Source organism: Panthera onca, chromosome X (genome assembly GCF_046562875.1).
Source record: "Panthera onca isolate mPanOnc1 chromosome X, mPanOnc1 haplotype 2, whole genome shotgun sequence".
NCBI lineage: Eukaryota > Metazoa > Chordata > Mammalia > Carnivora > Felidae > Panthera > Panthera onca.
The window spans coordinates 120096579-120122103 of NC_138357.1; the positions used below are offsets into that span (position 1 = coordinate 120096579).

The 25525-nt window shown below is 49.2% G+C and overlaps 1 protein-coding gene and 1 long non-coding RNA gene across 2 annotated transcripts in view; both read right to left on the minus strand.

The window, feature by feature from the left end:
• The window catches only part of LOC145714330 (uncharacterized), a 201029-nt gene extending 194532 nt beyond the window's left edge, over nucleotides 1–6497 (minus strand). The window contains exons 1-2 of the long non-coding RNA XR_014136838.1: nucleotides 6151–6497; nucleotides 2706–2783 (exon numbers count right to left, since the gene is read on the minus strand). This is a non-coding gene — a long non-coding RNA (uncharacterized LOC145714330). The remainder of the gene's footprint in view (nucleotides 1–2705; nucleotides 2784–6150) is intronic.
• Nucleotides 6498–14032: 7535 nt separating this feature from the next.
• TMSB4X (thymosin beta 4 X-linked) lies at nucleotides 14033–21812 on the minus strand. Its single transcript, XM_081792770.1, has 4 exons — nucleotides 21766–21812; nucleotides 16097–16191; nucleotides 14867–14980; nucleotides 14033–14472 (listed from the first exon to the last, which is right to left on the minus strand). Exons 1-4 carry the CDS (start codon nucleotides 21795–21797, stop codon nucleotides 14438–14440), a joined length of 276 nt encoding a protein of 91 aa, XP_081648896.1. The 5' UTR covers nucleotides 21798–21812; the 3' UTR covers nucleotides 14033–14437.
• Nucleotides 21813–25525: the final 3713 nt, after the last annotated feature.

Consider the following 25525-nt stretch of genomic DNA (forward strand, 5'->3'; position numbering starts at 1 on the left):
TTTTCCCATTGTTAACCTCTTACAACAGCACGGTACACTCATCACAACTGAGAAACCAACAACAGTACGTTGCTGTGAACTGAACGCAAGGCTTCATTCACACTTCACGTGTTTTTCTATTAAACCTCCTCTTTCGGTCCTAGGGGCGGTTGCCACCCAGGACACCACCCTGCATTTAATCGCCACGTCTCCTTAGCCTCCTCTGGGCTGTGATGGTTTCCGTACCTCTCCCCGTTTTGCATGACCTTGACCATTTTCAATAGTGCCGGTCCTGAATTTTGTACAGTGGCCCTCAACGTGGATTGGCCTGATGCTTTTCTCATCAGACTGGGGCCATGCGTTTTGGGGAAGACGCCAAGCTCCCCTCCTATGGGGACAACCTAAGGGAAGGTACCTGAAAATCCACTGGACATCACAGGTGGTGTTACCCTTCATCGCTTACTGAAGGTGCTGTCTGCCAAGTTTCTTCGCTACAAAGTCACCGTTTCCCCCTTTCCTTGTTCATACACGGGTCTTTGCGAGTGAGTCACAAACTCTTACCCGGTGGGGCAGGGGGAGGAAATAGCCTCTCCTGGGAGGGTGGGAGGGGAGGATCTATATACGGAATTTGGAATTATTCTGTAAGGAAGAACCATATTTCTGCCTTTGCCCCCACGATGTGATCTTTTAATGCCCAAAGCATGATGACCAGGCAAATTTTCATTCAGAGAACGCTTCTCTTGAAGGTCAGTAGTTCATTAGAGAGCCATGCTCATGAAAGTCATTTCTTGCCAGATACTGAACTCTATGTTCTTTGAGGAAAATCTCACCTAGCCACCTATGTGCAATCAGACATTTCACTGTCCAATCACCGGCGGACCTGAGGTAGGCTAAGCAATGAAAGAGTCTCTCACAAAGAAGTAAAGAAGCTGGAAAGGAGAAGAGAGGGGTGAGGCCAGATGAGGCGTCTACCTGCTGTTATAATCGGTAATTACCTGCCAAGAGACATTATGTGCACTCAACAGGAGAGGCGGCGCCCCCAGGGCAGAAGCTGTACAGGTCAACTCACCTAGAGGCAGGTTTTTCCCTGGTTGTTAGTCCGCTAATCAAGGGTCATTATGCTTTATGTGTTTGAGTTCTTAGTCTTGGACTTGTAACAAAAAGTTTTATTCGGGCAGCAATCTACCAGGAGGGACAAACTTTTACCTGAAATGATCAGGCGGCTTAAATGGTAATGATTAAGCACATACATCCACAAATGCACAACTTCAGCTTTGTTCACTGGGCCCTTTCATTGACGGCGACAACATTTTCCCATCTAGGACATTTAGGTCAATGTCATCGTTCTATTGTCTAGATCCTTCTCCCCCTCGTTGTGTTGTGGGGTGTGTGTATGTGTGTGTGTGTGTGTGTGTGTTCTTTCTGGGGATTTTACAGATGCCTGGTCAGATTTTTCAGCAAGCCCTTGCTACCCTGAGGGCCTCTCTGCAAACACGGGTTCATTTTACCCCTTTTACCCCGTGGAAGACATAGGTCCTGTGTATGATTGTGTCTGTCGGACGGACTCCCTTTCCCTGCGGCTGTATTCACATCATACCTCGAACCCTCCCGCCCCTTGCCTTTGAACTTCCTGACTTTGGGCACCGGGAGTAAGAGTCATCCCATGTGTGGGAAGTGGTTCTAGAGTTCTCTTTTAAACCAGTATATGCCAGGGTTGGAGGAAACCCGGTCACCTGGTGAGGGAGAGTCTGGTGTCTTGGCCAAATCCTACCCAGAGAACCATCTGGCTAAAAACAAATCAGTCTCTGGCAGGATGCCTGGTTGTTTCCCTTTAAAGCATCCCTATGTGGCCCATGTTACGGGATCAATGGAGTCACTACACTTAATGCGTATAGTCAGCAACGTGATGATTGTGCATAGTACGTTTTGGATCCAGTTGCCAAGAGGCAGGTAATACAGGCCACGTGTTGAGCCACACCGTTCAGTAAACATCAGCAAAATCCAGACTGTGGGAAAGTTTACAGGTCAAATACCCCAAGTACGTCAACAGAAAAACCTTAAGGAAGGGCTAGAGGGGCGAGCCGTAGATGAGAAGACAAAAGTTTCAAAAAATGAGTAAGACTCAACTTGTTTTTAGTAAGAATATAGCACCTAGGGATGCACACCTAGATGAGAAAACCATAAGGAAGCAAAAGGAAATTATCAGTATAAAAGTAGGGAAGTGATTAATGCGGGGGCGTCGAGACTAGAATGGGGCCCATGTGGGGCTCCTGGGGCAGGTGGCAAAGTTCTATTACTTGCCCTGGGTGATGGTTACGAGAATTGGATGCTTGCCTTACGATAACGCATTAAGCGACGCATTATTTTTGGCAGTTTACTTTTTTGTTTTACAGTGAAAAGGTTACCATGTTTTTAATGAGTTAGCCAATAATTAAAACCTTTAAGACTGCATATTTAAATCTCTCTATTTCTGCCTCCTCTCAGGAAATCAGATTTGGCAACTCTGGGTCCATGTTTCCTTATGGTAAACGGCTGGAGGCAAGAAAAGGCTGCCTCCCCTCTTGACAGAGCTTGGCCTCTCCGGTCGTTTACATGACCTGCCGGGCACCTGTAGACACATGAGCTTGTGACCCCAGAGGTGGAGAACACTTGCTCTCCCCTCCACCTTTCATTGGCAGTGTTCCTAGATGTAGTACGTAAATTCTACAGAAAACAACTCAACTTACGTTTCTCGAGCACATACTCCACAGAGCTCCGTGCTAGGATCTGTTCTGTTCTTCCCAGCCCAGATAAGGGCCTCCAATCTGGTGAGGAAAACAGAGGTTTAGTTAATTCGGCACGGGCTCTAGGCCTTCACAGAAAGTACCAGCAGAATGTCGTAGTTGGGGGGGGGGGGCGGGGAAGGGGGCAGAATTCATCTGCACAAGGATCTAGGGAGGCCTCTCGGAGACTGTGAAATGACTTGGGCCTTGGAAGATGACTGGGATGAAGAGAGAGCTTGACAGAAAGAAGCAAAATCCTGAACCTAGGGCCAGAGCCCGAGGTTCGTAGAGGAGGACATTTGGATTAGAACCCCCACGCTGGTAAGTAATGGATGGGAGCTAGGAGGAACAAGGGGCAATTGACTTGCCCTGTGACTTGAACCACAGTAATGCCGTTGACCCACTTAGGAGGACAAGTTTCACAGACAGGATGACTTTAAACAACGGTCGTGTAGAGAGGTCTAGCCAGATGGAGTCCAAGGGAGACACAGAGTCACCGGGTTAGAGAAAATAACTAGAGTCTTGGGGAAATTAACAGTATAAGTTTATTTATTTATTTTGATGGGGGGAAGAGAGAGAGAGAGAGAGAGAGAAAAAGACAAAGAATCCGAAGCAGCCTCTGTGCCATCAGCACAGAGCCGGACACGGGGCTCGAACTCACAAAACCGTGCAATCATGACCTGAGCCAAAAATCAAGAGTCAGGCACTTAACTAAGTCACCCAGGTGTCCCAGAAACACTTTTAAAAGGTCAACAGCTACCTTCCTACTTCCCCCGAAACACAGAAGAAAATGTTTATTATTTCTAATTACATATTGGAGCCTCTGACTCTTTTGAGGATATGCCCCTACTGAAACCACAGACTTTTCCCTGGTTTCCATAACGAATACGTGGTCCGGGTGTCCTTAAAACGACTTCGGGGGTGAGTCATTGTTCAGGGACACAGCTGCCTCAGCACTGACCTCAAGACGCAAGATAGGAGAGGGCACAAGTTATAAGCAAACAGCAGCATTGGGGCGAAGACATTCTTTCCAGGTAGACAATGGAGGCAGGCCAGACATTCTTGAAGCTCTCCTGCCTTTTGTTCCTGCCCCCGCCCCCACCCCCACCGGTATTGGGAAGGTGTTTGACCAGTAGAACAGGTGATGTTTGTTTAAGGTTTGTTGAAACAGGGGCACCTGACCGAAGTCAAACGCGCAAATCTGAAGTTCTTCGAAAAAGAGCAGAAGCTCTCTTCCGTGGAGGCCCGTGCCCTACTCTTCCAGCTGTGTTTGCTGTTCCTCTACAAGGCAAATATCCCTTGTCCGTCGGGAACCCGCAAAGGATCGGCCCCTACCGTCCCTCAAGCCTTTGCTGTCCGCGCAGAACTAATAACGAGCACCTTCTCTGCCAGATCATGAATAATATGTTTAGTAGATCCAAGTGGAGATTAAAGATCTGATTTGAACGGAAGGTAAAGGACTTATCCATTCGGGTCTGTACCCCTCTTTAAGATCACAGCCACACCAGGTGAGAAGGTTGGTGGCAGACAGGCCCTAAGCTGACTCTTAAAGACGAAATGACACCACAGGCCTGCCTGCATGAGCCATACCTTGAAAGGGCACGTGGACATACTCCTCAGAACACGGCACCTCTGTAATGTTGAGTCTAGTCGGGCAGAACAAGCCCGCAGGCCCACGTGTAGAAGCTGCTTTTATTTTCAACGTTGTTAGCGTGGAAATTTTGAAATTGCATTCATTGGTTTATTCTAGAAGGTGGAACCCAAACATGAGAAGTCACATTAGAAGGAAAGATAGAGTTGGAAATTCACCTCCTTTGCTGACATCAGAGAAATAATCGATACAGGCAAGAATCATCAATAAATGCCAAAGCTATTTGGTGACAGCTTGATGAGCAGAAGACTTGAGACTTTTTTTAAGGAATTTTTTTTAACGTTTATTTATTACTGAGAGACAAAGCGTGAGCAGGGGAGGGGCAGAGAGAGAGGGGAGACACAGAACCTGAGGCAGGTTCCAGGCTCTGAGCTGTCAGCACAGAGCTTGACGCGGGGCTCGAACTCACAAGCTGTGAGATCATGACCCGAGCCGAAGTCAGAGGCTTAACCGACTGAGCCACCCAGGCGCCCCTTGAGTCTTAAAGTGTGTCCCCGTAGGGGCTCCTGGGTGACTCAATCCGTTAAGCGTCCGACTTCTGCTTGGGTCACGATCTGTCAGTTCGTGAGTTCGAGCCCCATGTAGGACTCTGTGCTGACAGCTCAGAGCCTGGAGCCTGCTTCGGATCCTGTGTTTCCTCTCTCTCTCTCTGCCCCTCCCCTGCTCATGCTGTCTCTCTTTCTCTCAAAAACAAATATTTTTAAAAAACCCAAAACAAACAGGGTCTCCCCACAGGTTATTGATTAGTAACAAAGGGAAAAGGGAAAAGGTCGGTTTTACAGACCAGAAACCTGGTGCCAGCCATGTCGACAAGCAATCACAGTTACTGTCATTAAGTGGGACAAGTTGACATCATGTGCCTCCTATGAGGGGCATCGAGAAGGACACGACATCCTTCGAAGACATTCCTACCCAAAAGTATCTGATTCTAACCATGAGAAGACTTCAGGCAAACCCTAAGTGAGAGAAGTTCTACAAACCAGCTGGTCTGTATCCTTCGGAAATGTGAATGCCTCGAAAGACAAAGAACAGAAGGGTTGTTTCAGATTAAAGAGACAGGACAGCTAAACGCTGTGTGTGAGCCCGGACCGGATCCCCAGTGAGGAGGGGAAAAAGCTGCCATTAAAGACATTCATGTTCTATTTCACTGATGTGAAATTTCCTGACTTTGATCACCGTCCTACGGTTATGTAAGAGAACGTCCTGATTAGAAAAGCGACCACCTACTGAGCACCTAGAATGTTCCAGGAGCACAGACTTCTCTCAACCCTCGCCGCGAGCCCGTGTGTGGGGACCATCCCCTCCCCTACTTTGTGGAGGAGAAAAGCACAGCTCAGAGAAGTAGTGAGGCGTCGGCAAGGTTGCACAGCTAACGGGGAGCCGGCCAGGGACAAGTGCCAAGTTCAGCGGCAACCGCATGGCATAACGTGTCGCTGTGTTAGCCCGTGGGAGCCTGGATGGACGAATGGGAAACAGGCTCTCGGAGTGGATTCAGGATTCCCGACCGGGGTATGCAGCAAGGCACGGGGCGGAGAAGGTTTCGAACCAATGTGAAGGGACTGATTAGGAAGGGAAGCCGGCCTGAGAAAAGAAACCAAGCTGCGGGGAGGCAGGAGGTTGGGGAATGGGTGTCTTGATAAGCGTGACTCTGACTCACGCTCAAAAAGAAAACATTTGACATCACAGGCCGGTAAACACACACCGTCTCCCACACAAGGAACTGACACAGAAGTTTGATTAAACAACACCGACCCTTACCACGCAGGAGAGTCTGGTCGTTCCTGTTCTGTTTCTTGTTAGTCACTGGTGTTAGCTTGTTCGCTGTTTTTACATTTTTGTTTTGAATGCTGGCGAGCATCAGCTACGTTGACTTCCTGGGACCGCAAGGGGACGCGGCCTGTGGTTTGAAAGCCTCGCTCTGAGGTGTGGCCCAAGGGTGGCAGTGCCCGGCCGGGGGGTGGGCGGGGAGTTGGCTGTCCGGTGTGGTGCCACCCCCTCCAGCCTGCCTTGCTCAGCTCAGCCTCGGCCCCCTGCGCGGGGTTTGTTCACCTGGTCCCGAGACCTCACGCCCTCACTGCCCTCGAAGCTTAATGAGGCCCTGATTGGAAACCCCTGCGGCAGGGGGCTAAGTCACACCCGGGGTCGGTCAAGCCCAGGGTCTAAGAAATTCTGGATGTACGTAGCCGCAGCCGTCAGTATGCATAGGCGTCAGCTTGCAGGGCTGAGGGAGGAGGGAGAAAATAAAAACTACCTGTTTCAAAGGAATACGGCCAAGAGGGTGGCGTAGCCCAGAAGGCAGGTAGATGGGTCTTAATGTCTGAGTTAGAGTTGATTGGCCTCACCTCTTTTTAATCTGAAGAACACATTCCTTGAAACTTGGGCTAAGGACCTAAATAAATTTGCTTCGGGGTGCCCGTCTCTCCTGTTCGGAAACTTCATGACCTATTTCAGGAAAGCAGCCCTGATTGGACGAAGGTTCCCAGCATTTAGTTGCGAGTGTGTCTGTTCTCGGTGCGTGTGTGCAGTCGTGCCTCTCTGTTACAATACAGAGCTTTTAAAGCGAAAGTCAGTGGGATCTTGGAGGATATACCTTAGGCATCTATGAATGGCTTCGAGAATTTCTGTTTGCATTTATGAATTCACAGGGCTGTCATCATCTCAGCTCAACGTTGGCAACTGTCTTACTTATTTTTATTTTTTGCGTATTTGTGTTTTCAATGTTTATTTGTGTGAAAGGGAGAGCATGAGCGGGGGAGGGGCAGAGAGAGAGGGAGACGCAGGATCCGAAGCAGGCTCCAGGCTCCGAGCTGTCAGCACAGAGCCCCTTCCATGGCCCGAGCTCACGAACTGCGAGATCATGACCTGAGCTGAAGATGGACGCTCGAATGACTGAGCCACCCAGGCGCCCCAATTTTTTTTTTAAATGTTTATTTTATTTCCTTGGAGAGAACAAGAGGGGAAGGGGCAGAGGGAGAGAGAGAGAACCTCAAGCAGGCTCCATGTTCAGCGTGGAGCCCGACGAGGGGCTCGATCCCCGAGGGGCTCGATCCCACGACCCTGGGACCATGATCTGAGCCACAATCAAGAGTCAGACGCTCAACCAACTGAGCCAGCCGGGCGCCCCAATAATCGGTTCTGAAATGACAAGCTGAGGGTTATCCGTTATAGTTCTTTCTTTAAATCATCCATTTTCTATTCTTTTAGCTTTATTATTTCCCTTTTAATTTTCAGGACTGGCCTCGCCAACTGCTTATAATAGCATATATACTTATTTTCCCCAATGTTATTTTTCACTCACCTTGAGGACATTTCAAATTACCGTACCCACACAATTGCTTTCTTCTGTGACCACCCATGTTACTGATCTCTGTGATCACAGCAAGCACATAAGCGATTCCAAACCTTTGATGTTCCTTCCGTTCTGTGCCCCTTTGTCTCCACTCACCCACAGCTCCAGTTTTCCATACTGATCCTTAGAACGTGGAGTAACTTTCTGATTAAAATGCGAAACCCGCGACTATCCTCTCTCCTTCCACAAACCCACTTGTTCTGCAAAAGGTCCCTGCCCACAGTGCTGCTCGCCAGCGTACTGCTCCAACCATCCCAGTGCAATGCCTCCACCAGAAGACCTACCGGTCACGATTCCTAGCGGGTCGAATGGCGGCCCCGCCAGTGAGCTCGGCCCACGTCAAATCCCTGCAACCTGGGAATGTGAGCCTATTGGGAAAAGGAGTCTTCGCGGATATAGTTAACCATCTTGAGATGAGATCATCCTTGATTACCCAGGTGGGCCCTAAACCCAATGACAAGCATCCTTAGAAGAGATAGAGGACAAGACACCGAGACAGAGAGGGCCACGTGAAGACACAGGCCAACACCGGATTTACGCCACCACAAGCCAAGGACTATCCCGAGCCGCCAGAGGCTGGAAGGGGCAAGAAATACTGTCCCCTAGAGCCTTGGGAGGGGACGTGGCCTGCCCGTACCTTGACGTTGGACTCCTGACCTACGGAACGGTGAGCGAATGAATTTGTATTGTTTTAAGCCCCTGGATTTATGGTACTTTGTTACAGCAGCCGTCAGGAAACCAATACATGACCGAAGGCCCACTTTGAATGCGCAAACCCCAGGACAAAGCGCTGCAAATCTCGGCGGTCCCGCGCAAAAAATGTAAGTTTAACCATTTCGAACATATTAATCTTCTGTCCGCACCAGTATAAAACTTGGTAGCAAACGAACAGGAAAAGTGTTTATCAGGTGGAGCCGCTACAGCCTGTCTTATTGAGACGTAGACTAAGAAATACCAATAAAAGCATGATTTATTACCTTCCCCTACGAGGTTCACGTAACACCGATAATCTGCTTTTGCGATAACAAGTACGAACAGCTTCTTCACCCTACCCTCCAGACGGCTCTGTTTCTGTACAGGAAGAGTCCGCGCTCGGTCTCGTGGGTGACATGATTTTACTTCTGATATCTCCTGACGGCCCGAGGGTGATTTTCAAGCCCCTCAGTCACACAGCCCTTTACCAGTTCCAGTGTATCTCCCAGCCCAGGGTGTCGCCTAGCAAAAATAGCTCCGTGAACAGATGCCGGGCAAAGGAGCAGACCCGTGGCTGTGTATACCCCTTCACTCTCTCGGGTCTGCCTCTCCCATCAGGCCCAGGTCTGATTCATCTCTCTGTTCCCAGCAACCAGGAAAGGGCCGGGCACGCTGGAGGTACTCAACAGATGCTTGGTGCGGCAACGAAGAATGATTCTTTCCACCCTTCATGCGAGCCATTACGTTTATCATTATTATTATTATTATTATTATTATTTGCAAGCCATCGCTTTAGATTGAAATACCTAGATGACGCTCGAGATGATATATAAATATGTTTTTTAATCTTGGGAACTATTTTGGTTTCTCGATCGGGAAAACACTATCGGGAAGTCTCTGTGTAGCCAAAGGGTATCAGGCACTCACAGAGCTGTGTGTGGTCATGAGGAAAGGCCTAATTTCCGGTGGTTTGACAATAATGTCCCAGGAATATAGCTCCAGCTGCTTTGAAAAGATCATGAGCATAACTTGTCCCTCTCTGTCGAAAGCCGTGGAATCCTACTCAACAAATGTGACCCAGCTGCCAGTCAGAGAAGTGCTATACTTACAGATATCCTGATGCGGTCGGGATCTGGCTATCTTCTCGGGGGGGGGGGGGGGGGGGGGGAGGGGAGGGGGAGGGGGTTCAAAATTCAAGGGACTGTTTCTGCCCCCAACAATGTTACTGTCAAATTAGAGAAAGGAGGCTAAAGAAGGGTAAGGCTTTAGCAAGAAGAAGTGTTGCTCTGGAAATTCAGCACCAAAATCCTAAAATCCTAGAAAAAGATTTTAAAATAATATCCATTCAGTCCATTCGAGAATCTTGGGCATTCTTCATAAAGGATTATCAAAAGATAACGGGCAAGGGGCAGCTGGCTGGCGCAGTCGGTAGAGCTTGCGACATTTGATCTCAGGGTCGTGAGTTCGAGCCCCACATTGGGTGTAGAGATTACATAGAATAGAATAGAATAGAATAGAATAGAATAGAATAGAATAAAACAAAACAAAGTAAAATAAAATAAAATAAAATAAAGGGGTGCCTGCGTGCCTCAGTCGGTTAAGCCTCTGACTTCGGCTCAGGTCATGATCTCATAGTTTGTGAGTTCCAGCCCCGCGTCGGGCTCTGTGCTGACAGCTCGGAGCCTGGAGCCCGCTTCAGATTCTGTGTCTCCCTCTCTCTCTGCCCCTCCCCTGCTTGAACTCTGTCTCTGTCTCTCTCAAAAATAATAAACATTTAAAAAATAATAAATAAAACAAAAAGATAACGGGCAAGAATTATTATGCCCAATCTTTCTATGCTAATAAAATATTTGATTGTGGTGCAAAGAATCAGTTGGTTTCCATCAAATTTCACTCACCACAGATCTTTGGGAGGGGTTAGAATGGAATCATTATAGATACATTTGGGGAAAGCGTCCACAGTAAAGCAAAGAATACATGTTTAGATGTATTTAAAAACTCAAAGCCCTAGGGCACCTGGCTGGCAGAGCATGTGACTCTTGCTTGATTTCGGTTGACGTCATGAGTTCAAGCCCCCTGTTGTGTCCAGAGTTTACTTAGTAAAAATATATATATATATATATATATATATATATATATATATATTTTATGAAAGATAATTAAAAACCTCAAGGCCCTTGGGTTCATCATTCACCCTAAAAATGAATAGGAATAATTTCTTAGCATTTTCTGCTCAGATTTAGATGAAAAGAACATCTTTAGCCAAGGGAACACACATGAGGTCAGGGATCTCGGTGGCAAATATAATAATAATAATCAACAAATGCCCGGCATGTACTATTCTGTTGATAAATATTGGTGGGGTGAACTAATGACCCAGCACTCTGGCTTAATAGATGTAGTTGGCTCTAAGTGTTGATTCAAAATCAGCACAACCAAGAACAGGGGCAAATTAGCCACTGCTCACAGCTCTTTAAATATATTTGTAAAATAATTTTTAAGTTTCACGAGGTGGAGAGTCCACATAACGTGTGATTTTCCTTTCATTACATTTAGGTGGTTATTACAAATAAATATTGAGGATGACATCCCTGTAAAATATTGATTAAAAAATATATTTTATTTATTTGTTTAATCTGTTTACTTATTTTTGAGAGAGAGACAGAACATGAGCAGGGGAGGGGCAGAGAGAGGGGGAGACACAGAATCCGAAGCAGGCTCCCTACCCTGAGTTGTCGGCACAGAGCCCGACATGGGGCTCGAACTCACAGACCGTGAGATGGTGACCTGAGCTGAAGTCGGACGCTTAACCGACTGAGCCACCCAGGCGCCCCGAAAAATATATTTTAAAAATATATATGTGAGGCCAAGGAGAAGTGTAGTGAGGCTTAATATGTGGAATCAATGCCAATGTCCTTGGCTGGCCATTCTAGTCTGAGACCATCTCAGAAAAAGGAAAAACAGTCCATGGTGTTTAGTAAGACTGCTTCTAAGTTATGGCTGTATTTGGCCATTGGCCACTGGCAACCATTTATTTGTTTATCAGTAACCAAAAATATATACACATCTGAAATCGTGCTATTTACTATGACATTCCCACATTCAAAAGTACCCCGAAACCATCACGTTACATAAAGTCTGCATCAATTAAGAGAAGAAAAGTGGATATTGCAGCCCTAAGATGTGCCCCTTACCAGGCGAGGCCCCATTGGACACAGAAGGAAAACCACAGGAATATGAACTTAGGGCACACACGTACCCTGCCCGCAAGTCTCAGAAGCCAACAGTATCACGAGAGAGGTCAGAGGCTATAGTACAATTATCCAGGGAACACGTAAGCCAGGCAAATTTAAGCCATAGAAACATATTTTCTTCTTAGCTTGCTGCATTGCACATCTGTGTCTTCGATTTGTCATCTAGCCTCTTACAACATTCAAATAAAATATAGTCGAACTTCAAATCCGTGTGTTTAATTCTCTTAGATTGCACCGTAAGGCGCTCTTAAAAGTGAGAAATATGCGGGGGTGGGGGGAGCTGGGCAGGGTGTTTTTCTTATTCTCTTGCCAGCTCAGTGAACCCTACGAGGGGAAATCAAGTGCTAAGTGCTTGCAATTTTATGAAATAATGTTTCAATTTATAATCTGGAACTCAGAAAGGCTCCAGCTTGGGGTGTTTTTGTTTGAGAGTCTCTGGGTGAGTCTCTTTTTACTTCCTCTGTTTTTGCTTGATTCGTCCGGATCAATTGAAAATTTGCAGAAGTCCCGGACAGGACTGTGTGACCCTAGGCTCTTACATAAGCAACCTTGGCCTCTTTCCTCCTGGGGGAGGAGAGAGGGTCAAAGATGCGGTGGCTATGGCCTCCTTCAATTCGAGCAGTCCCTCATTCTAACGGGGACCTCACTCTCCGCGTCCGTGAAAAAGACCGTCTACTCCAAGCTCCTAATAACAGTATACATTCCCATATGGATTCACAAATATCCCAGGCCCTTCTGGGAAGATCCTCTCTTGGGAAGAAAACAGAATGCACTCAACAATTTTTTTTACAAAAGTAGCCTCTCCTACCCCCCATCCCCACGTGCAGTAGTTAAGTGCACAGTGTGATATGTACAGAAGCTTCTGAATTTCCCCATCCCACACACCACGCCGCCAAGACTCAATCATTACCAGATTTTTCATTTTTACTTTTTTTTTTCCTCCCTCTCCCCTTAACGCTCATTTCATCTCCGCATGGTTTGAAAAACGGACACAGCAAAAACCCACGTGGGCTTGGCCTCTCTTTGTGCCTTGGGCATTTTCATTTTGCCCACACCCTTCCTTGCAGGAGGGAAAAGAAAATGTGGGGCTGGAGGGCCGGCTGAGCAGACTGTGGCATTCGGGTTTTGCAGCCAACCGGCACACATCCCTTCCCTGGCGCTGCAGATATGCTTGTAGTTGATGGTCTGGTTGATTGTCTAAACCACAGGTAAATGGTTTCCTGTGCATTTCTCAAAATAAGTGTTGAGCAAAGGAAATGAAATCAACCGGTTTAATACTGATCAACAATCTGCCCTCCACCCCCTCCTTCAGGAGGGGCATTTTCTTCAGTCTTGGGGGCAGGGATTGGGGGGGGGGGGGGCAGTTGAACTTCCTGGACATCTGCAGGCCAAGGCTTAGCTTTGCTGAGATACTTACTGGGTGAACTGGCATCCTTAAAGGCTGCTGCCACTTGAGAACGTTGGTAGGATTTTTGAAAAAAATATTTGCACCCGTCCTTACAAAGCCGAGGAATCCGTTAAGGACATTTGAGAATGATATCCTTTGTATTTAAAAAAAAAAAAAAATCCTGAGACTTCGATTCCCTTTTTCTGTACCTAAACGGCCCCAAACAAGGGCTTGGCTTTTCCCCACCAGTTAAAAACAGGTACTTCAAAGAAGTTATCAGCCTCAGGAAAGGCGAACCCTCGAGATGAACCAATTAAATCCCATGGACTTTAAGTTTAACATAGATTCCATCCTTGTCCTGATGTCGTTTAAATCCAAAGAGGTCCTTCCTCTTTATTTAAAAATGATACTCATTAATCATAAATGCACCCATCATTTTATAAAAACAATTTTGAATATTGAAACCGGCCATTAGACAAGGAAGCACATTTTGAATCCTTTTATAAAGGAGCTGTTAAAAATGTAATTTTTCCTCACCACCAAACTGCTTAAATCCTATCTGTGTCAATGCTGGTCACTGGCTAAGTAAGCAAGTTCACCTTGACTCCTGAATCAAAGATTGTGCTGTGAATTATCACCACTACCATTAATGCAATAAATTTGGCGTTGGCTTATCGAACCCTATGAAAGGCAAGAACTGCAAATGTATTTTTGTTTTCGTACAACTCCTACTAGGAATTCAAGCAGCCTAAAGAAATAATCTTCCCATCACCTAGGACACACGAGGTTTTTCACATTCCTGGATGAAACTCATTTCTACGCCGTCTCTGATTTTACCCCCAATTACCCGATGTTTGTTAACTTATCATCGTTCCCCAGCGAGACCGCTCTCGGCCCTTTGGCAAAGGGTTCGTGTATGAATAAGCCGCTCCTTCCAGACACCACAGTCACACCAGCCAGGTTTTAAAACTTTTTATTTGCATATTAAAAAAATTGTGCATTCCAATAATTAAAATCATTTGAACAAAAAAATGGCACTCTGATTAAACTGCATTTTACAGCCTGCAGGACACCTTGGACCAGCTTGGTTTTTACTCTAGATTTCTCTGTCGTCCCACCCAGCTTCTTCCTTCACCAACATGCAAGTTCTTTTCCTTCGCTGCCAGCCAGACAGGCAGATGGGAGAGGCAGGCGCCTTCGTTTGTCAGTAGTTCTCGATTCTTTGATGTGAAAAGGGGGCAGCACAGTCATTTAAACTCGATCCAACCTCTTTGCATCTTACAAAGTTAAACAGCTAAAAGAAGTAAAATAAGAAGGCAATGCTTGTGGAATGTACAGTGCATATTGGCGGCGCACGCCTCATTACGATTCGCCTGCTTGCTTCTCCTGCTCAATCGCTGTGATGGGAAAGAAAAAAGAAAGAGAAGAGCTCATTAGGGGGACTCAGTGTAGCCTAGTGGCAGATGATTGCACTTTCTTTTACGATCGCTTCCCATATCCCAAGTATCAAGCCGTTCCACCACGAAAACATGTACATTAAAAAGACCATCTGAACAGATAAAATGGAATACATACTGCATCGTAATATATTGGAAACATCCCATTATTAAATTATTAAAGCCTTATTGGCTGGCTGCAAAACAATTTTTAATTAGCCTTTGCAGGCCACATTCATCATGAAGAGCTGTCAGCTCCTCCCCCGCACTCCCCCGCCCCCCCCTCCCAGCCCCTCCCCATCCTCCCGCCCAGCCTTTTCTCAAGGTGGGGGGGGGGGGTAGGGGGGAGACTTACTTTCTTTTGAAGGCAGCGGATTTTTCTCTTGCGTTTCTGTCTTCTTCAATTTCGACTTATCGAATTTCTCAATCTCAGCCATATCGGGTTTGTCAGACATGGTTGCAGAGGAAGCTGCATATACAAAGCCAAGAGGGAGGGTGAGATCGCGCGAGGAGCGACCCACCCTTGTCTCTCCCGGCTCAGAAATGCGCTTTTGCCCTCGCATCCCCTGCCTGAAACCCCACCTCTGTCTCCTTCCGCTTTCATTCAAGGCTAAAGCTTCCTCTTTCTATACAAAAAAGAACCCCCCCCTTCATTATTTCCAAATGCCGGGGCCCAAACCGGCAAGATCGCTCCCCCATTGGGGGGGGGGGGGGGCGAATCTTTCGGAATAATGAAATTGACCACGGCGGGTTGTGAATTGCAATATGGAACCATTCAAGGCTGGTTAAAAGGGGAACACGGTGAAGCCATTTCAAGTGGGGGGCGGGGGATGGGATCGAGTAAAAATTCTTAAAATGAATCCCGGGCTGCACAGCGCTGCCATTTTCCATGCGCGCTCTGTCCGCCAAAGATGCGCGCCCGTGCTTTCTTCTCTGCTCACAAAGGCGGCAGCTGCGGCCGGCGCTCCGACCACCGCCCTACCGCTTCCTCGCTGGCGCTCAACAATGCCGCCGGCTGCACACAAAGCTGCCCCACACCCCATCGACCGGTGGTGATCGGCACGCAGGGGCCATTCGGCAGCCCCCGCAAGAAGGGCTGACCCCCCCCCCCCTTTTTTTTTTTCCATCTCACAGTGGAGCCCAGCCGCCTGAATCTGGACAGATAGGAGCCCAAGAAGCCCTCGGAGGCTACAAGAAAAAATGTAATTGTTGAAGCTCCGGGTTCGGGTGGGTGTGAGTTGGAACAAAGGATCTTTCTGTTCCTGACTAATCACCGCCTAAGAGACAATGTAGAATGCCTCGGGCGGGGGAGAAAAAAATGTTCCCTCGATGCTGCACGGCCGAAGGTCCGGTTTGGGCGGGGGGGGGGGGGTCGTTTTTTTAAAATCACCGAGTTCCCGACCCCGTCCCCCCAGCATCTGGCAGGGTCTGGCACCCCCAGGCCCCCAAGGCAGGCCTCCCCGGGAGGACCGTTTGGGCTCGGGCTGCAGGGACGCCTCGGGAGGGAGGCGGCCGCCGAGGGGCGAGCGCGGGCGCGGGGCGGGGAAGGGACGGGAGGGCAGGAGGCAGGGGCCCTGGGGCTCACCGGAGCGAGGTGCACGAGCGAGCGAAGTCCGATCTGCGCAGTGGCCGCCGCCGAATGCCGGGCGGGACGCGCCGCGCGCCGCTATATGCGCGCTCCTATGTAAATGAGGTGATGTCACCCGCCGGCCCACTTAACCCCTTCGCGCCCCGGCTCCTCACCCTGCCTGGCGTTTGGGGGACCCCCGCCCCGTGTGCACCAGTGCACCCTGACCGCAACGACGGCGGAAAATTAAAACGGGCGCAAGCCCCCCCACCCTCCAGCACTTCCTGCATAATGCATTTTCCCTCTTCGTGTCTATTTTAGCATCGTGGATCTTTGCAACAGCCGCGGAAGCCTGCTCTTGGGGACCGGGGCATGATAACTAAGGGTCTAGGGTGGTACCTACGAGGGGGCGGGGGGGGGGGGGACAGGCATTCCTTTACTGCGAAGCTGGCTTTGTCTGGGGCGGACATCCCCAAGCCAGGGTGCGGTGGCCGCGCGGGAGGGCCTCGCCCACTGCAGGGGTGCGATTCCTGTGACTCAGCTTTCGGACCAGCCGAGGGCCCGCGCCCCACCCCGGCCCTCTTTGTCTCCTCGCCCGGCTTCTCCTTGAATTGGGTGGGAGGTAAAACACCCTGAAGGGATTTTGTTTTCAAGGTTCCTTACTGTAACATGCGTATTTTCTTCATCGCTATAATTTTTGCGAGCAGTCGAATAAAAAAACCGGAATATTGGCCGCTTGGAGGTTAATTTATCCGTATTTTATAGGGTACAACGCCCCCCCGCCTTAGAAAAATAAGTCAAGTTCAAGCTCTGCTATTGACTTGCTGCCTGACAATAAGGAAGTTCTTTTACTGTCCTGTTTCTTATTTTCCTAAATATAAAAGTGATTGCTAAGGAGGCCCAATGCCAAAGACTGCAGTCCCATCATTTCTAAAATCGAAAGATTAAATTTAAAAATCTCATTCCGTTTCGAAGAGAGCCTTTCCAGCCCAAGACAGTATTGAAGGGCCCTTCTAAGTTACATCCGGAAATGGGAGATTTCGGTGGAGACGAACGGTTTTCAAAATGGCACCTTGCCTGCTAGTACCGTGACCCCCTTGCCGCCGAAATTAGTTACAGACCCTGTGCCCTGTGCCTGCGAGTGGCAGGTGAAAGGAAAAAGACCGGCGGGTTGGAAAAGAACTACCTGAGATGATTTTGAGCTGCGAAACAGTATGCATGATACTTTTTATCCCTTTCTGCATCCTGAGGAAATATTTCCAGAAACCCCTTACTAATCATGTGTAGGGCAGTGGCTTTTGTCTCCTGGGGATTAAAGTCAAGTGTTATATAGGCCCTTAAAAGCCATTGCAGGAGCACCTCCGACTTCCCCATTTCTTTATCCACTTGACTTCCTTCTTCCTGGGGTGGGCGGTGGGGGGGGAAAGCAGGAGGGGGTGGGGAGGGGCAGGTGACTGTCTGGCTCCCCAGTTCATGCTCTGCTGGGTGGCTGCCATTCTGTTCTCCAAACAGGATGTCACCTCTCTGATTACACCTCCCCATGGCCTACCCTAGTTGAGTCCCCTTGGTCGTGGAAGCTCAGAAAAGATCATGCAGGGTGAATTTCTGGCCCGTTTCAGATACTGACACCATTTCTGTAGGTTCCGGGATTCCATTTTGCCTCACCCAGCTGCTGTCAAAAGTCACTGCTTCCCGCCGCCCCTTCCACCCCCCTCCCCTGCAGTGTCTCCCGGTACAAAGGACCACAAGGCCCAGTCCTTCTTCTCCCCAAGGCCTTTTGCTTAGAAAGGGTTAGGCCTGCCAGAGCCATGTCTCCAGAAGAGACAGAGGAGTGGAAATTTGGAAATGCCCGGAGAATCTTTCGAGTTTCGAGTTTCGAGCAAGCAGCCTTCCGTTGTGTTTAGATATGGACAGACAGAGAGGAAGGGGACACACTAAAAGGAAGGGTGTCTACTGTGCCCGGCCTGTCCTGACACCTTGTCTGGGACCCAGAGAGAATGGAAAGACAGGGGGAGGCAGATGAAGGGAAACGCGAACTGAAGGAATATTCTTCAGAGTTAGGTGACCCTGGCCACGTGAATGCATGTTTCCGTGCCCGAGCTTTCTCGTCTGTAAAATGGGGTCATTGCAGTTGTACGGACCTCACGGGGTGGCTGGGAGGCCTAAAGCCTTAGGAAGTGCTTTGTACTGTTATTCTCATTTGGGATGGCAAGTGGAGGGAAAAAATAAATGAATGTTCGGTGTTTGGAATTGCAAATTTTCGATGTTTTCATAAAGTACCGGGGAAAATGAGATCTCATGTTAGTTTTACAGCAAATAAAAAATCGCATCTCCCCTTGGTTGATGCCTTGTAAGCGTCAGGCATTGTCAGACGTGCTTTAGACTTGCTTCTGCCTGTCCTGCCCGCTGCCCGTCCGGGAGGAGAGGTTCACAGATGGGGAAACTGAGGCTAGAGATCCATTGTTGCGGTAACTCAGGCGGGAGTTATTTGTGTTATTTGTGCTGAGGGGTTCATAAAAGCCTTCACCCCCATCCCCCAAGTCTGTGCCGGAGAATCCTCAGGAAGCGTGTGAGGAGGGGGCAGGCCGCTCTGTTTCCCAGAATGCCTGGCAGAGCTGACTTACTTCAGCGAGGAAGGTCCTTGAACCCGGCTGGGCCCAACTTTGAACCTGTGGCTCTAACCACCTTGCCTTCCTCCCCCAGATGATTCAAACCTCTCAGCGTCCATGTTTCAGATGTCCCGGATAATTCCCACCTCACCGAAGCTCCCATTTTAAGTGGCTTAGCGGGTGCCGGGCACAGCCACCGTGGAGGTGGGGGTTTTCCGTCCCACTTGAAAAGATCGCGGCTTTGAGTGACTACAGAACTTCAGGGTGCACCCACCCCGCTCACGGCTCTCCGGTGGAAGACTCTGGTAAGGCACCCACCTGGTGCCGGCCAGGCCTTCCTCAGCTCGTGGGCCACAGCACCCTGTGAAAAATGCGCCGAGAGAGCCTGCACTGGGCGGGTGGCCCACCTCCAAAGCCCATGCCCCGTGGAACCAGGAAGAGGTGTCGGACCACACTGTGTTTCATTTTCCTTTCCAGGGATGGCCCGGGACGGGTTTGTAGCTATTTTCAAAGCTGGACAAACAGCCAGGGAAGTCTGGGTTCATGCAAACCAGCCCTCGTCTTTTTAACCTATTAAATTCTGGGCAGAGCACTGGCCAGAACAAGAAGAGAAGGAACAGAAGTGACAGCAGCAAGGTTCCCCACCCTTGGCCTTCTCAAGCCCGGGGTCCCTGTGTCCGGGTTCCAGGGCCGCCCACCAGCTGCCCTACCTGCCTGCAACCCACTTTCCCCGGTGGCCCCACGCCATCTGTTCATCTAAATCCCCCACGGACAACGCCCGAGTCCCACCCCCTAATGACAGGGAAGGGGTATTGAGTGGCCTATCCATATACAGTATCTAGTTCAACTCTCACCGGCTGCAAGGGGCACTAACAAAAAAACAAAAAAAAAAAAACAAGAACAAAAAAAAAACGAGCAGAGGAGGCCACGCAGAGCAGAGTCAAAGATCACTCTGGGGAATAGCAAACGTGCCCCTCGCTTTCCCATTCGCTTTGTTGATCTGATGGGATCTTAGCGCCAAAGGGAACTTTCAAGGGGATTTCATTCAACCCAGTTCCCTTCTGTGGCTTGAATTCGCCTCTACAACATCCCCTCCAAGTGGTTACTCAGTCTCTGCACAGCAAGGGCACCAAAAAGAAGGCAGAGAACCTTCAAGTATGTGCAGGGGGCGGTGCGTCGCTTAGTTTGGCCGGGGCTTGCGCAGAACGAGAGAAAGTAACAGGAAATAAGGCTGAGAAGCAGGCAGCGGCCCGAGTCAACCATCGCGATCATCACCGTCACAGTAGAAGCAGCAGTCGTGACCGTAATGATAACGTTTTTTGCGTGCTCGCCGTATACAGGGGAGCTCTCCATGCGTAATCTCCCTAAATCCTTACCCAACCTATGACAGAGGCACCTCTGCAGTTGAGGGAGCCCTGGGGAGATTAAATGATTTACCCAAAACCACCCGATGGAAACCAGAGGCAGGGTTGGTTCAGAAGCTGCTTCATTTAAACACTATGCTTTTCTAGAATCCAAAGGCCCTTAGGCTTTGTTCCATAGGCCTGATAAGGGTGAAGTTTTATCCCATCGCAATACATTTTTCCGGCACGAAAACTTTGAAACGCGGATATCGCAGTCACATCGCATAGCAATTAAATTTGAAAATTAAAACGGTTACGTTATCTTCAGTGTTGGCACTTTCGCACAGCTTTGCACGCCTTCAGTATTTTCCCCAGAGGTCATTCCCATTACAGTGGCGACAAAAAATTAGCAGGTCAAATAATAATATATTGAAAGGGGAGGCTCCGCCTACTCCCGCTGGACTTAGGTGTAAAAAAGAAATGACCAACTTTTTACTCCGCTGCGAAGCGGAAGTTATCATCAGCAAGTAACAAGTGTTCCCCGTATTTTAATGGGCGGACGTCAAAGCTTTTTAAATAGAATGTGTCTCCCACACCATCAGCAGAAGGTGGCTAACGGCTTTATGGTAAGGAAAATCAAGGTGGGCACTAGATTTGAGAGGCTACCTCACGTAGGCCAAGTTCGACCTCGTTGGATGACCCGGACCATTCCCCCTCCGCAGGGCTGGCTCCAAGGGCATGGGACCTATGCAGAGGTACAAGTCTTTTTAACCTATTTAACCCCGCGCTCACAAAGACCCTTGGCGTGGCTTCGTGCTCCCCGGCCGCCATCTTGAAATCGTTAATTTTCAACCAAGGGCCCCGCGCTTTCATTTTGTACCATGTCCCCAGGTTATGAAGCTAGTCCTGCCCCTTTCGTTCTCATTCCCTGTGCACCCCCAGTGCCCTGGCTTTTCCTAGGACCCAGGAAGGGGCCCATCTACTCCTGGGCCCCTTCCTGGGCCTACAATGCCCTCCCTCTCTGATCCTTCCCACCTATGCTGCCCGAGCATGAAGAGGTCTGAGCAGGGGCACAGGACGGTTCGGCCTCTGCACCCTCTGCTAGGCCTCAACCTGAGCCTAGTTGCCCTGGGAGCTGGCGGCCACCACCCTTTTCTAGGGCCTGCGCCAGGTGTCAACCCCAGTTCTCTTCTGTTCTTGCTGCCTGGCTCTTTTTCTCTGCCCGCGGGATGCCTGCAGGCTTACTTGTACGTGAGAACCGCCTGGCAGGTTCCAGGGCCCATGAGGGAGCAAGCGCCTTCTCTCACAGGAGGCTTCCCCGGGAAAGAATTCCCCAGATAGAATTTGCAACAAAGCAAGAAGAGGAGGATGTCATTTTCTCACACAAAGGCCACACACAAGGCCGATCGAAACACCAGAAAAGGATGCTTGCGTTCAAGGTGTTTTTTTTTAAGTTTATTTATTCTGAGAGAGAGAGAGAACGCATGTGAGTGGGGGAGGGACAGCGAGAGAGAGGGACAGAGAGAATTGCAAGCAGGCTAGATGTACTGTCAGTGAGATCATGACCTGAGCCGAGATCGAGATCAAGAATCAGGCACTTAGTCGACCAAGCCACCCAGGCGCCCCGAGGTCCAGCTTTTTACCTCGCAATTTAGAGCCAGGACTCCACTGCCTGAGGGGGTCAAGACGATACGGACACTTGAGATTCATAGACACTACGGTTACCAAAACTCACTTTAGCGAATCGGTTCCATCAAGGCCACGCATCCGAACAAATACTCGTCTTCTTGTTCACAGCAACACCGTTCACAGCGGTCGGCCAAAAGTTAGAGCCAGCCACATGCCCGTCGGCGGACGACCGCGTGAAGGAAATGTGGTGTAGCCACACGAGGGGACAGTGTCCAGCCATAAAAAGGAACGGAGCCCTGGTGGGCGCTACGACATGGGAGGACCTTGATGTGTCGTCTGATCCCATTTACGGGAAACATCCAGAGTAGAGACAAATCCATAGAGAGAGAGAAAGAGATTAGAGGTTGCCAAGGGCTGAGGGGAGGGAGCCCAGGGGAATGACCGCTGAATAGGTCCAAGGTTTCATTTTAGCGTGATGGAAACGTTTGGGAACGAGACAGCAGGTCGGTCGCACAACAGCCTGGACGTCTGAAATGCTGCTGAATTGTTCGCTTTAAAACTGTTCGTTTTATGTTATGTGAATTTTTACCTCGATTAAGAAAGCGGGGGGTGGGGGGGCGGCACGGGTTGGTGGAGAGAGAGAAAAAAAAAAGAAAGAAAAAGTAAATCGTAGGCCCATTTCCTCACACTCCAGTGTCTGGTTGGGGGTGGAGTGAGTCTGGTTCTTAACTCTTTCCGTGCTGCACCAATTTGATGAAGCCCCCAGACCTTTTCTCAGAATCATGAACATGCAGAAAAGAAAAGAAAAGCCTAGGGGCGCCTGGGGGGGTTCAGCCGGTTAAGGGTCCGACTTCGGCTCAGGTCGTGACCTCACGGTTCGTGAGTTGGGGCCCCGGATCAGGCGCTCTGCCGTCAACACAGAGCCTGCTTCAGATCCTCTGTCCCCCTTTCTCTCTGTCCCCCTTTCTCTCTGCCCCTCCTCCGCTGCTTCTCTCTCTCTCTCTCTCTAAGCAAATAAATACACTTAAAGAAAAACCTGAGATCAAGAGCGAAAACAAGTGTATTTCCATGCAGTTACCAAGAGAAGTGTAAACACTGTGCGGGAGTAACAGACATGCTGCTTTAGGCATTAAATAACACAATCCAGTAGTCGGTCGGTCCCCCGTCCGGCATAAATTCAAAGTCGTGAGGAGCGTGTAGATATCTGCAGAAGGTGAACAGATATAAAAATATCTGCGGTGTCTTGGTGACCCAGTCACAGGAACCGCCAATGCTACAGACCTTCCTTGCCGAGAAGGACGGCACGTTTGAAGGAAGGCAGCTTGTCCAGGAGCCAGACGAGAAACAGGTTCTCCCTAGGAACTAACTGTGCCTGCGCCCTGATCTTCGACTTCCCAGCCTCCAGGGCGGTGAGAAATAACGTGTGTGTCGTTTAAGCCGCTAGGTCTGTGCTATTTTGTGACAGCGGCCGGTGCTCAGAGCCTCGCCCGCCCGTAGATCTGCTGGAAGGAAATGCTAACGCTCAGTTCGAGGTTAATGAAAGGATGTAAGTTTTTTTTCCTTTCTAAGTTCAGGGACTCCCTGGGGTCCCTCCAAGGCCCTCTCGGATGGCCGTGGACCCGAGCCTATCTAAGGGAGGGGGTCTCTGGACCCAGAAAAAGTCACCAACAGAATTTCTGAGACAGAATGGAAGGGATCATGGTGTGGCTATCAATGAAGCAGATAAACCAACGAATATCTGCTTTGGGAAGGTTACCTACCACTGCCTCCTGCGTGTTCTCGGCCTGGCCTAGATTCTAGACCGTACTAGCAACTTACTCACAAGGGCTTAGGCGCGAGCTCAGAGCGACCAGTAAACTGGACAACCGTTGGAAGAAAGGCCAGCTTATAAGTGTCACCTTACGTTTGGGGCTCCGGTAATTCCTTAGGTAACGCGAGTCACATTTGTCTGGTGTTTGTGAACTTTGTCGATGCAGTTTCTTCATCTTGTGTGCCATTTTCTCCTGAAGGCGGCCTTGGGCAGATAAAGGGACTAGGTATTGGCATCAGGATTTTGCAGTGGATGAAAGCCAGCACAGAGAGGGGAAGCGACTTGCCCAGCGGCATTCCGCTGCTCAGCAGAGCCAAGGGCAGAAAGCAAAGCGCCTTACTTTCTGCGGTGGGCCCCTAGCCCTGGAGGCGTGATTTTAGGCGCGGGAGCTCAAACACCTCAGGAAGCAGATTATATAGGATGAAACGGAGCCAGATGCCGTGGTTTATGAATGTCGGTCATGTGAGAGTAGCGTTGCTAACTCCAGGATGATTTATTGGTACTGGAAGTGTTCCTGACACTAAGTAAACAGCACCCGATTCTGTTGTGGCCGTGGCCGTGGCGGTGGCGGTGACGGCCGTGCGTTTGGTTAGTTTTATCCTCCATGAATCCATTTCTCAGATTTGAACCTGCGTGCCTGGCTTCCAAAGACCCACAGTGACTCCTTCACGAAAATGGCGTCCCCGACATAAGCCGCACCCCCCCCCCCCCCCCCCCCCGCCACCGCGCGCTCGCGCACACACATACACACACACACACACACACTATCTTAACTACCAGTAGTCCTTGGCAGGAAGAGAAAGCACATGTTTGGACTTAACTCTTTCTATTTTTCTGTCTATTTATAGACTGGGACACAATTTTAGTTTGGGCCAGGAGGAGGTATTTTAATGTTTGAATAGTATATTTTGTACTCTCAGGCTCTATTTGCATAAATGCCTTACTTTTCTAGCTAGAATACTGGATCCGGTTTGCATAATAATGTGGCTGGCCTTGGTCCCTGGTTCCTGGTTCCTGCGAGGTAGCCTCTTAAACCCTTGGTGTTTCCCAAGTGGTTGCACGGTCTTTGTTATTCCTGGTGCGCCCCTTGGACAATGTCTGATTGTTTATGATAACGAGGTGGCTTACAGAAAAGTTGCAAAAACACAGTGAAGAATTCCTGTGTACCCTGCACCCAGATTCATCAACTGTTAATACTTTGCTACATTTGCTTTATCATACATCTCTCTATATGTATCTTCTAAACCCCCGAGAGCAAGTCGCGAATATAACGCCTTTGTGCTCCCGGATACTCAGTGTGCATTTACTAAAAACAAGGACGTTCCCCAGTACAGTCACTGTACAATTACCAGTACTAGGAAGGTTCCCGTTGCTACAAAACTGCTATCTAATCTACAAATCTCATTCGAATGTTGCCTATCGGCCTGATAATGTCCTTCTAACAAATTTTCCTTCCGGTCCAGGTTGCGATCCAGGAGCACGCGTCCCATGTAGACGTTATGTCCCTTCAGTGTCTTTGAGTTTAGAACTTCCTCAGCCTCTCTCGGTCTTCCAGGACACTAATATTTTTGAAGGCGACGGGCCAGTTGTTCTCTGGAATTTCCCTTGAGTTAGGTCTGTCTGGTGTTTCCTCGTGATTGGATTTGGGCTTTGCCTTTTTGGCAGGAATGCTGCATGAGGGATGCTGTGACCTTCTCGGTGTCTTGAATCAGGAGGCTCATGACGTTGGCTTGTACCATGATTGGGGGTGTTAACTTTGATCGCTGGACGAAGGTGCCGTCTGCCGGGTTTCTCCACGGTGAAGCTGTTCGTTTTTGCGACATACTCTTTACTGTATCTCTGTTCCTAAGATGGTGGGGCCATGTCAGCTGTCTGCACAAACAGCTCCTAGGTCAGGGTCTTGGTTCCTTCAGGCTGCTACAAGGAAATCCCACCGACTGGGGGGCTTACAAACAATAGACGTTTATTCTCACACTTCTGGAGGCTGGACGTGTGACAGCAGGGGGCCAGCACGTCCCGTGAGGGCCCTCTTCCCAGTCCCAGTGGAAGGGTGAGG

Bases quoted from the DNA above. Each gene is read 5' to 3' on its own strand.
- TMSB4X (XM_081792770.1), bottom strand. From the start codon at position 21,797: ATGCGTGGCCTTGATGGAACCGATTCGCTAAA. The intron at 16,192-21,765 runs GTGAGTTTTGGT...TCATTTACATAG, and splicing joins GATGGAACCGATTCGCTAAA to GAGCGCGCATATAGCGGCGC. The intron at 14,473-14,866 runs GTAAGTCTCCCC...TTCCCATCACAG, and splicing joins TCCGCTGCCTTCAAAAGAAA to CGATTGAGCAGGAGAAGCAA.